General features: G+C 37.0%; 1 protein-coding gene across 1 annotated transcript; it reads right to left on the reverse strand.

The window, feature by feature from the left end:
• Positions 1 to 3,433: 3,433 nt before the first annotated feature.
• Positions 3,434 to 9,170, reverse strand: LOC475558 (dnaJ homolog subfamily C member 21-like). The gene is made up of 2 exons (XM_038559181.1): positions 8,996 to 9,170; positions 3,434 to 4,327 (listed from the first exon to the last, which is right to left on the reverse strand). Exons 1-2 carry the CDS (start codon positions 9,168 to 9,170, stop codon positions 3,750 to 3,752), a joined length of 753 nt encoding a protein of 250 aa, XP_038415109.1. The 3' UTR covers positions 3,434 to 3,749.
• Positions 9,171 to 12,334: the final 3,164 nt, after the last annotated feature.

Raw genomic sequence — 12,334 nt, forward strand, 5'->3', positions numbered from 1 at the left:
AAAATACTGAAAAAAAACAAAACAAAACAAATGAACTGCCACAGCCTGAGGGACTTAAATAACAGAAATGTATCTTCTCGTAATTCTGGAGGCCTCAAATCCAAGGTCAAAATGTCAGCAGGGTTGATTTCTTCTAAAGCCTCTCTTCTCAGCTTGTAGGTAGCCTATCCTTATATTCACGTGGTATTCTTTCTCTGTGAGTCTGTGTCTCCTCCTTTTGTAGGGACACCATTCATATTGAGTTAGGGCTCACCCAAATGACTTCATTTAACCTTGAAGGAATTAATAGCCCAGCAGGGCCATAGCAAGATTACTCTAAACTGAAAACATTTGGACAATCCACAGCCAGGGAAAGAAACATTATCTAAACATTAGCAGAACCTCTTGAAAATACAGGTTCCATGGACTCTCACACAGAGAGTTTCCTGCTGGGGAAAAGACTGAGTTTATTAGCATCTGGAGTACAAATTCAGTTGCCATAAACCATGCCCTCTGAAGGAGCTTTCATCCAAGAAGGAAACTGCCCATTGCCATGAGCATCAAAATGCCCAGTTGAACCTCCCATACTTTCCCACTGAAGCTTTTTAACAACTGACCCCCCCCCAACCTTTTGTTAAGTTGGTATACACACACCTTTATTTCTGTCTATTCCGGGATTACTCATTTCTGAGTTCATGATGTGAAAAAAACCTTGTCTTTTCTCCTGTTAATATACTGTTAGTTTATTCCCAGGTCCCCAAACACTGGACCTAAATTGACAGAATAAAAATTTTTCCTCCCAACAGCCTTAGTTACCGTTAAGGCTCCCCTCTAAATGCAGTCACATTCTGAGGGGCTGGAAATTAGGACTTCCAAAGATGAATTTTGGGGTAAAATTCAACCCCCAATACTCAGCTACAAATTTCTCCAAATCACTCTTCCTCTCTTATGCTAGAGAATTGCTCTTAGACAAGGCTTATACCGTTTCTCCTCTCAGCAGACCACAAACTTTGACACCAAGAGTCCCCTCAAGAGCCTAACTTACCCACTGGGCATGCCCAGATGTGTTTTAATCACTCAATGAGGATGCTTAGAATTAAGACTCATGTGGGTGAGCATGCTATGTTCTGTAAATTATTACAAACTAACTGACAAAATGTGGAATCAGAAGAATATTCCCTAATGGCTAATAATTTAAGCCAACATTCTCGATTTGTCTTTGTCTCTCTGGATAGAGAGTTATCCAAAGGATGAATCTGGGTGTTCATCCCAGGCTTTGAACTTCAGCTGAAGAATAGTTGATGAAAAATAGAAGAAACTACCATCAAGTAATAAGAGAGGATGATGGTATATATAGCCCAGCTAAAACCAGAATAAAATTCATTACTTCATGACCTATAAGGAATGATAGTTTCAGAAGCCTTAACCAAGTTACCTCACATAGCAACCAACTTATTGGTAAAATACTGGTTGGATTTCCAATCACCAAAGTTTTGGAGGGAATCCAACTGGAGACTGTTCCCCTTGCCCAGTCCTCGTCTGTCATGGGCTGATAAAATAAGGTATATTCCTTGGCATTTGCTGATATTTTGTCATTTAATCAGCTCTTTAGGAAGCCAGGTACAATAAATCATGACAAATTTGAGTACTATGGGCTTTTCACATAATATAATTATGTGCTTTTTAGATATTTCTCAGATGGAAACAAAGTCTCAAATCAGTATTGATGAATTTGTGTTAAACACATGAAGTTTGTCATCTTTAAGGATATCTTTAGTTAATGTTTAGTGGTACATACAATCACAATTTAATTCACATGTAAAATCAAATGGCAAAACTCTAAACAAGGAGCAAAAATCTCGAATTTTCCTGTTGGAACTAAATTAAAAATGGAGAAAATATTTCTAGCCCTACGATTGCTTGAGAAAAGAACACAAATAGGGGTACCTGGGTGGCTCAGTCAATTAAGCATCTGCCTTTGGCTCAGGTCAAGATCAGGCTCCCTGCTCAGCAGGGAAACCTGCTGCTCCTTCTCCCTCTTCCTGCTGCTCCCCCTGCTTTTGCTCTTTCTCTCTCTGTCAAATAAATAAGTAAAATCTTAAGAAGAAAAAAAAACAGAAATAAATGTTGAAAACACACAGAAACAAATCTGCTCATACAGTGTGCACAAAGATATTAGATTCTATCCATGATAAAACCAAAGCATGTTATTATTTCTTTATTCATGTATCTAATCAAAAAATAATTCAGTGCCTACTACTTGTTAGACTTAGTCTAGGCACTTAAAAAAGTGAAGGTGACATAAATTCTATTTCTAATTATGTAAATAATTAATTGAAATAATCAGAAAGTGTAGAATTAAGAGATGGATCTAACACATATAATTCTTTATTTTTTCATTTATTTATTCATTCATTATTTATTTTTTCATACATTGTTTTTTGTTGGGTGTTGTGTATGTGTGTGTGTGTGTGTATTGGTCCCACTTTACAGAGATACATTAAAAAATACAAAGTCACATTTCTGCTACCAAAAAGCTTACAATCATAGTAAGAAGAAATTTTATCCAGCCTTGTGCACAACGTCAAAGACCTAAGCCTATCCACGATTTTAGATACACCATCCTGCACTGGTAAATATAACAAAATCATTGTATTCTGACTAAGGAATCTGAAAGAATAAGTTCAGCTTCATTAGTTGTAAAAGAAATAAAAATGATAGCAACTTTTATCTTTACCTACCAGAAGTAGGGAATTGGGAATGCTGGAGTAACTGAACATGTGGATATCTGGGCATGAGAAAAAAAACTTCCCAGGAACATAAAGATCTGTAAAACCTGTCAGTGGGCAATTCTGAAGTATAATTTAGAAGTTTAAATATATTTGACCCATAAGTTCCACTGCTAGGAATCGATCACAAGGGAACAGATGTGTTAAAAATATATGTATAAAGATATGTTAAATAAAACAATATTCATCTTAAGACATTCATAATAGTCATAGTCTAGAAGCACAGCAGGCAACTGTTTAATTTAACAATAGTACATTTCTAAGATAGAATCCATAAAAATGATAGAAAATGCTCATTTACAGGGGAAGATATTTATAACATATTGCTGAGAGACAAAAGATAACTACCAACAATGAAGTATGGTGCCATTGTGTAGAAAAATATATTAGTAAACAGGAAAAGGTCTGAAAAAGCATATCTGAAAATGTCACCAGTAGTTAGTTACGTTTTGTGAGATTATAATAGTTATTTTCACATTTGGATTTTTCTATATTTTTCAAGTTTTCTGAAAACCTGAAATTTAATATTTTCAATTTAATTTTTTAACAAGCAGAAAGATGTATGAAATAAGCAAAAGTAAATCTGTCTCACATCAAACTAAGGATATATGACATGACTGCTAGAGGTTCCCAGTATCTGTTATATTTCTCTTCTTTTGTGTGTGTGTGTTAAAATAATTTAATTCTCCCTGTACATTTCTGTCCACGTGAGCCAACAGAAATCAAGAATGCGTACTTTTACAGCATTTACCTGTTTTGAGACATTCAAGTCAATTCAGATGGCAAAGTAGAATTCAATCACTAATGAAATGTTTAAAAAATATATATTAAACAAAAAAATGTTTTTACAAGATAAAAAATAATCTTCCACAATGCAATAAATTGCAGATCACTGAAATTTTAACTCTTTAGATGATTTCAGTTCAGTTTTTGGTTTCAAAATCTAGAGACAATCAAAGAGAAAAAGTGTTGGCAGAATTTCTATCTGTTTTTACGTTTCTCTTTCTTGCTTCCACTACTTGTTACGCTGCCTAAAGAATATGATGAAGGTGCTCTTGCATGGCCTGTGGCTTTCAGATGGTCAAAAAGTTTATTCCGGGATGGAAATTCACAATGGCAGGTTGTACAGCTGATAAGAACATCACTCACTGTCTGTGGTTCAGCAGGTACTTTAACAGATTTTTTCGTATCTTTGGCTTTCTTTCCTTTGGGTTTAGGAGCATTCTTAGCTTCACTTTTTGGATCATCACAGAGTTGGACAGTCTCTGTGACACTGCTATTTGCTTGGGGACTACCTTCCAGTTCTTTGGCACAGTCTTCATTTAAATTGGTATCTTCTGATTCAACCTTTACTCCTTCTTCAGTTCCATTTTCATTAAAATTATCATCATAATTCTGTGCTGGTTTCTGTTTCTTTTTCTTCTGCTTTTTAAAAAGCTTTTGTTTTGGTGCATCTTCTATTTCTTCCTCAGAATTGGCATTCAATGGATTTTCATCAGTTTGAGGTCCTGAAAAATTTTCTTCCTCCTCCTCCAACTGTTGTTTTAACAAAGCAACCACTTATTTTTAACTGGGCATTAAAGCTCAGAACAAATACTCCATTTCCCAGTTTTCTTGTAGCAACTGGCCATGTGACCAAATTCTGGCCAATGAGACAGAAGTAAAAGTGTTGTATAGAACTTCCAGGAAAATTCTGAGATCTGTAATATTCATTCATTATTAAGAAGTGAGAAGAGGTTTTCGAAGAATAAAGAGAAGTCTTTAAAATAAAATTATTTAAACTACAGAATTTTCTGTAATACATATACCCAGATCATCTGAGAAATTACTTATATTTGTGCATATAAAACAAAATTGCAGTATGCGTATTTCCCATGCTATTTTCTTCATTAAATACTGTCAAAGTCCTCCAGTAGAATTTTGTTTGTAATGACTAATGTGGATCTACAGTACACTCCAACACGTTGATTCATACAACCTCAGGCCCATTGAGGGGCAGGTAGTACCAAGAGTTTTCCCACATCCTGATTGCCTGAAAGAAATGGGAAGAGAGCATGGAAATTCTTACAGATACTGTCAGCTGTAAATGACAGAAAAGTTTGCCCAAGGTGGTTTAATCACTAAGAACATATACTATTTCATATAACCAAAGGTCTGGAAGTACGTAGTTCCATGATAGGTTAGATTTCAAGAGAATTAGAGTTCTATCCCCAATTTTGTGATCCTCTTGGCTTTTCCCTCACACTCTTAATGGCTGCAGCCCCATCTAGCATCACAGCCTCACATGTTCTAAGGTAGGACATTCCTCACTTTCTGAGGGGTCTCAGAAAACCCCACCACACTTCCCTTTGAATTCCTCTTGCCAGGATACTTGTGGTTAAAGGAACCATTGGCAACTGGTGGAATTATCTTGCTTAGTTCAGGCAAACCTGTACTCCTCTGTGGGGACTGAGGAGGGCCTCAAAATATGTGGATTCCCCCCAATCTTTAGACAATGATGGATTAACAATAAAATAATCTAGCTGTGGAACCTGCAAATACAGTCTTTCACACACTGAATGTTGCTATAAAGAGCAAAACTAAGCTCACTAATGTTTCTCTCCAGTCTATGTAGATATCTATTTTACATGTATAATAGCTTAAAAAAAAGGACATTTTTCTAAGGTAAGAAAGAATATAAGCACACACATGTATGGATCAAATGTGTATATTATGCAATGAATGTCAATAAATTGTTACATATCATATACAATGCACTAAATAGAGCTTGCTGGAAATTTAAAGAACAATTATTACATGAGAGTGTTGACAATTTTAATGGTACTAATTTCTGTAATGGAAAACAAAGTCATAAAGTCATTTTAGGTAGATCTTTTGGTAAATCCCTGCAATAAACTTGTACCTTCTCTGAATGTTAATGCTTTATTTCTCCTTCTGGAATGGACAAATAACTCACACAAAATGTTCAGCTAAGTGACCTTTTATAGGTATTGTCCCTGCCAGGGCCTAAGTCTGTCCCTCTGGGAGTGAGTAAAGAAGTAATGCAATGAACTATACTAGTCTGAGCCTGCACTTTTCCCTAAATGCTCAATTCCAGCAGAAAGCCCTCAATGCTAGGAACAATTGCTCCAAGTGTTCTACAATAACAAGGACAAGAAGATCTACAAAAACAGTTAAGGATGAACATGTTACAAGGTTTTTCAATCAGCTATTGACAATATAAAAGAGTGTATGGTTTTATTAGGGTTCACTTGAAAGATTTTTTTAGAAAATTGAAGTATAGTGGGAGGGGGCATGGGATAACTGGGTGCCGGGCATTAAGGAGGGCACAGGATGAGATGAGCACTGGGTGTTATACTATATGTTGGCAAATTTAACTTAAATAAAATATTTTTAAAAATTAAAAAATAATTGAAATATAGTTGGGGCACCTGGATGGCTCAGGGGGTGGAATGTCTGATTCTTGATTTCAGGTCGGGTCATGATCTCAGTCAGGGTCTTGAGATTGATTCCCATGTCAGACTCTGCACTGGGCATGGCCTGCTTAAGATTATCTCTTTCCTTCTCTGTTCCCTGCACCGCACCCCTTGCCCTGCATGGACTCACTTTCTCTCTCTTAAAAAAAAAAAAAAAAATTGAAGTACAGTTGACATACAATGTTACATTAGTTTCAGGTGTAAACAGTGATTTAACAAGTCTGTGGGATCCCTGGGTGGCTCAGTGGTTGAGCGCCCCCCTTCCGTCTGCCCAGGGTGTGATCCTGGATTCCCGGGGTCGAGTCCCACATTGGGCTCCCTGCATGGAGCCTGCTTCTCCCTCTGCCTGTGTCTCTGCCTCTCTCTCTCTCTCTCTGTGTCTCTCATGAATAAATAAATAAAATCTTAAAAAAAATAACAAGTCTATATGTTACTCTGCTCTCACCACAAGTGTGGCTACCATCTGTCACCATACAATGCTATTTATTACAATACCTTTGACTATATTCCCTATGCTGTATGTTTTATCCCTAGGACTTATTCCATTCCATAACTGGAAGCCTGTGTCTCCCACTCCCCTTCACCCATTTTGCCCATATTCCTACCCCTCTCCCCATTGACAATCACCACTTTGTTTTCTGTATTTATGTGTCTGTTTCTGCTTTTTGTTTATTCATTTTTTTAGATTCTACATATAAGTGAAATCATATGATATTGGTCTTTCTCTGCCTAACTTATTTCACTTAGCATTATACTCTCTAGATCTGCCTGTGTTGTTGCAAATGGCAAGGTCTTCTCCTTTTTATGGCTGTGTAATACTCCATTGTGTGTGTGTGTGTGTGTGTGTGTGTATACACACACACATATATATTAAAAATATATATATCACATTATTTTATCCACTCATCTATCTATGAACACTTAGGTTGCTTCCATATCTTACTATAATGGAAGAATTTTTAAATTTATAAATTCTCATATTTGGAAAATGTCTTAGAAATAATCTACTTAATCTCCTCAGTTTACAAATTAATAGATGGAGTAGCCTAAATCTCAAAGATTTATCAAGGTCATACCTCTTTTGGGAAGATGAGCCATAAAAAAACAAACAAACAACAACAACAAAACCCACCCATGTCTCCTGGTTACTAGTTTAGTATTTTTTCCACTTTGGTATTTTATTCCAAGTATTGTAACACTTTTGTTTATTCACATGAACAATGACAAAATTTAAAATAACATCGAAATGTAAGCAGCATTGAATTAAAAATGAATCTCATGCTTTGTTTTCAAGGAAAAGAAGCCATAAGTAATTATCAGAATGAGAAAATTATGTTTTAGGTAGTAAGAGTTCTGAACCCAGTTCTCATTAGGAAGGGTCTTTTCCCACACTGTCAAGCAATTATCCAACACCAGCTGGATATGCTACAATTCAACTAAGTTCTGGCACTATTTACCTGGGATGGCATTAGATTCCACAGGGCTTTGCCTCCATCCCCATGTCTCCACTTGATAGGACAGTGCTTCTGACAGGACCAACTATAGATTGGAGGTTCCAATGACTCCCTCCAAGGCTTATTAGTTTGTTAGAATGGCTCACAGAACTCAGAGAAACATTTTCTTTACTAGATTATGATTTTATTATAAAAGGATAAAATTTAAGAACCACCAGATAGAACAGCTTATGGGGAACAGCTTCAGCTTATGGCTTGAAGCTTCTATGCCCCCTTTAGGTGCACCACTCTTCCCAAATCTCCATCTATTTACCACCCAGAAATTCTCTGAACCCCATCCTTTTGGAGGCTTCATTACATAAACATGCTTGATTCAATCATGGACTATTGGCAATTAATTCAACCTCCCTGTGGATATTAATAGTGACAGAGTGGTTTTAGTAGCATCAAGCTTTATATCTTCCCAGAAAAGCTCAAATCATGGAAGAAGGGAGAGACTTTTTGTGAGAAGTTTCCAAAAGCCCTCTCTTCAAGCCCTGGTCATACCCTTTAGTTGCAAGGATTGCTAAGAAAGCAAATACATGGAAGGTGCGTTTTGCCAGTAAGGAAGCGGAGGGGAAGAAATAGCTTTAAACAGGTAAAACTGGGGATCCCTGGGTGGCGCAGCAGTTTGGCGCCTGCCTTTGGCCTAGGGCGTGATCCTGGAGACCCAGGATCGAATCCCACATCGGGCTCCCGGTGCATGGAGCCTGCTTCTCCCTCTGCCTGTGTCTCTGCCTCTCTCTCTCTCTCTCTTTCTCTCTGTATCTGTCATAAATAAATAAAAATATAAAAAAAAATAGGTAAAACTGTATCACTAGCTATTGCCTCATAGCACATTACTGCAAAATTTAGTGTTTTTTTTTAAGATTGTATTTATTTATTCATGAGATATACAGAGAGAGAGAGGCAGAGAGATAGGCAGAGGAGGAGCAGGCTCCCTGTGGGGAACCTGATGTGGGACTCGATCCGAGGACCCCAGGATCATGCCCTGAGCCAAAGGCAGACATTCAACCACTGAGTCACCCAGGTGCCCCAAAACTTAGTGGTTTAATACTGTGTATAATTTATAAAGAATTTACATGTCACCTGGCCTGTACCAGTTTCAGTAGATCTGGGCAGGGTTTCCTAATAAATTTATAGTCTGTTGGTGGAACAGTTTTTGTAAAACTAACAGGGAGTCCTGGATTAATGTCCTTGGAAGCATTCTTTTTACTTCTTTGTTTTCTTTTCATCATTTGGTCCTGGAGCTAGATACTGATGTAGTTGTAAGGTTCAGAATCCAGACCACCTCCTAGCGCTGGTCCTGGAGAATATTCATATTGATGAAGGAGTCCATTTTTAGTGCCAGCCTTTGGCATTTGATCATAGGAAAGCTCATTTTCTGGGTGGAACGAGCACAGATCCAGTTTGCTGCTAAGTTGCTGTTGCATGTCTGATAGTCTTGATGAGTGCATGAAGAAGGACTATTTTGGAAGTTCTCTACTGACCTAGTTTACTTAAGGAACCAGATCATGTAAGTAAATTATTGCTCAGAGTGGACACATTGCTACAATAATTACAATGGACAGGCAGGGTGTATTTCCTATGAAATATATATTGTTCAAAAGAAAAACTCTACTGCATAAACAATTCTAACTGAATTGTCTAAGATTGAACAGTGAAAAGATAAAAGTATGACACAAGATCCCAGAAACATCTTGTCTTTTACAAACAATAAAAAAGAGTATAGCTTTTAATGAACAAATTTATCTTCATGGAGATCCATAGAGATCCATGGTATTTACACTATGGATGCACATCCCAGTCTGAGGAGACAAGAAAGAAAGAAGGAACTGTAGTTACTCAATCTAACAGATCTGAGTTATAAGTAAAGGTTTTATAACTTGTATGACCCACTTTTTTAAAAAATCAAGAGTGAGGGAGAAGATGGTCTATGTTGGGAGACATAGAGTTTGTGGGGAAAGTGAGAGTGTCATAGCCACAGGAAGTCTAGTCTTGAATATATACCAGTTCAGATTACAAACTGTATGATTCTCCCAGTAGTAGCTGTCATTAGTAATAGCTACCTACTTATAAGTTTGAGTATACAGAACCCAATTAAAATATATCCTTCCTGTATAGCCTCATATCATTATCTTTATAATAAATTACCATTGAAAACTTATTATCTTCAAAATATAGTAAATCTATTTTAAAGATAATTATTTGGGAGTGTGTATGAAATTTTAGCTTTGAGAATATCATCTGAGAAAAGAGAAGTAATTCTTGGTCATTGTTTCAGTGACTTGAAAGAATTAATTCTCTTGTATTTAGCCAACAGGAAGAATATTATGAATCAATATCTTAGACTATAAGAACAGGAAGGGATCTTAAAGAATATACCGGCCCATCTCCCTACTATTAATGACAGGAAATTAAGCTCTGAGAAGAATATAGAACACTCAGTGTTCAACACTAGCTATTTCATGAATTGCAGTTGTTGTTTTTCTTTCTCTTTCATTAAAATATAAACACTTGCGGCAGCCCAGTCTTGTCTGGCAGAGATATAATCATAAACAAACCCTTAGTATAGCACAAAGAATCTCCTTCAATGCCTCTCTGACACATCTTTCCAGTCATATAGCCCACCCTTCTATGTTCTACTAGGGATTGCTTTAAAGTTCAACATGATATTTTGAGGAAATTATTAACCCTAATAATAAAAACACAAAGTTATACAAATATGTAAATATTAATTGTTATTATCTAAATTTTTTAGGAGTAGGTATATATTTAGAGGTCCAAAGCACAATTGCCAAACATTGAGCAGGGAGTGTGGTTGTCATATTCAAAGAATGTCTAAGAGACATTGGCTGGAGCAGAATAAGTGGATAGAAGACAAGTAGAAATTGTGAGCAGAGAGAGGGTAAGCAGGAGGGTTTCCCAATTGTGCAGGGCTTTGGCTCTTACACGGAGTGGAATGGGGAGCCATTGGAGGGTTGGATTAGACTGAATGACACATACTGATTTATGATTTAGAAAAAATACTTCTCAATGCTTCTGTTGAGAATAGATGTAAAGAGTACAAGGGTAGAAGTGGGGGATGAGTAGAGTGGTTATTGCATTAATCATGTAAGAGGTGATGGCAGACTGTACTAGTATTGTAGCAGTTGAGCAAGACAGCCACAAGGAGTCCTTCAGCTTGACTAGACTGTAGACAGGCTTCTTCCTGGCTCCAGCCCTAGATCTCCCCTTTCTTAGAATATTTACCTTTGAAAACTGTCAATTGCAAAATCTTTCACTGCCCTTTTGAGATGAATGTCTTTTAAAAGCTTCTTGTTAGTTCTATAATCTAAGAGTGTCTTTCGCAGGGATCTGAGAACCACCTCTTTGAAGTGGAATCAAGGAAGATAGTATTCTTATCTTCAAGTTTCTGTGGGAGGATAGGAGCCTAACTTTGGAGATGCCTTTTTCCAAGTTGTAAAACTACTCCTTCTTATGAAGATATGAGAAATTTTACTTTTCCTTTAGGTAATAAATGCTAATTAGCCAACATAGGTGGCCTACAGTACCATCACTTCCACCCCAGCTCTTAAATGCTCTCCAGCCCTGTCAAAGTTTTAAGCTTAGACAGAGTTCTAGCCCCTGTTTGCTACTGCATTAGCTTTGCATAAAATCGTCCTTACCTGTCTAACTTCATCCAGTGCAATTTTTGCTTTGATGCAAATATATCATTTGATACATTTCAAAGATAGAATTTTCTGATGAAATTAGATGTGGAATATAAGGGAAAGAGAAGGGTTAATAAAGAGTGATGTCAAAAGAGTCAATGCACAAATAGAAGAATCAAACTGTCATTGAGATGAATACTTTGGTTAGGACTTATGGGTTCGGTAGCCAAGAAGATGAGCTTAGGATATGTTGAGTTTGAGATGTCTATTAGACTAATCAGTAGGCAATTGGATGTTGAATGTGAATCTGGAGTTCAGAAGGGAAGTCAGAGCTGAAGATGTAACTGTGAGGGGTCTTCAAAATACAGAACATATATCAAATCAATTACTGGATGTAGAAAAGTGCGGATAGAGAAAAGAAGACTAAAGAGTGAACTCCGAGTCATTACTTTAGCTGGTGGTTGAAAGAAGAATTGCCATGCAGACTAAGAAAGTGTGGCTCAAGAGCAGGTTGAAATCCAAGAAAGGTTGAAATCCAATCCAGGAAGCCAAGAGGAAAAAGAGTTTCCAGAAGAAGTGGATGATCGTCTCTGCCAGATGCTGTTGAGAAAGTTAGATGTGAGTGGAGAATGGATCACAGGATTCAGCAACTTGGAGGTCATTGGTGACCTTGGCTATCACAGTTTAAATGGAATGCTGGGAATAAAACCTGGATTGGAGTAAGTTAAGGAGGTTGGGGGAGGGGCTTGGAAAAAGTGAATCTAGTAAGGAGGTTTGGTGTAAAATCGAACAGAGGAATGTGTCAGTAGATAGATGGAAAAATAAAGTCAACAGGTTTTCTGGGTTTTGTTTGTTTATATGTTAGGGATGAGACATAAAAGCTCCATTACACTGATGGGAATGATACAGGAGAGAGAGTTTAACTGATGACATTGGAGAAAGAG

The sequence above is a fragment of the Canis lupus genome, chromosome 15, assembly GCF_011100685.1.
Source record: "Canis lupus familiaris isolate Mischka breed German Shepherd chromosome 15, alternate assembly UU_Cfam_GSD_1.0, whole genome shotgun sequence".
NCBI lineage: Eukaryota > Metazoa > Chordata > Mammalia > Carnivora > Canidae > Canis > Canis lupus.

Bases quoted from the DNA above. Each gene is read 5' to 3' on its own strand.
- LOC475558 (XM_038559181.1), bottom strand. From the start codon at position 9,170: ATGCAACAGCAACTTAGCAGCAAACTGGATCTGTGCTCGTTCCACCCA. The intron at 4,328-8,995 runs GTATCTAGCTCC...GTTAAAAATAAG, and splicing joins TGAACCTTACAACTACATCA to TGGTTGCTTTGTTAAAACAA.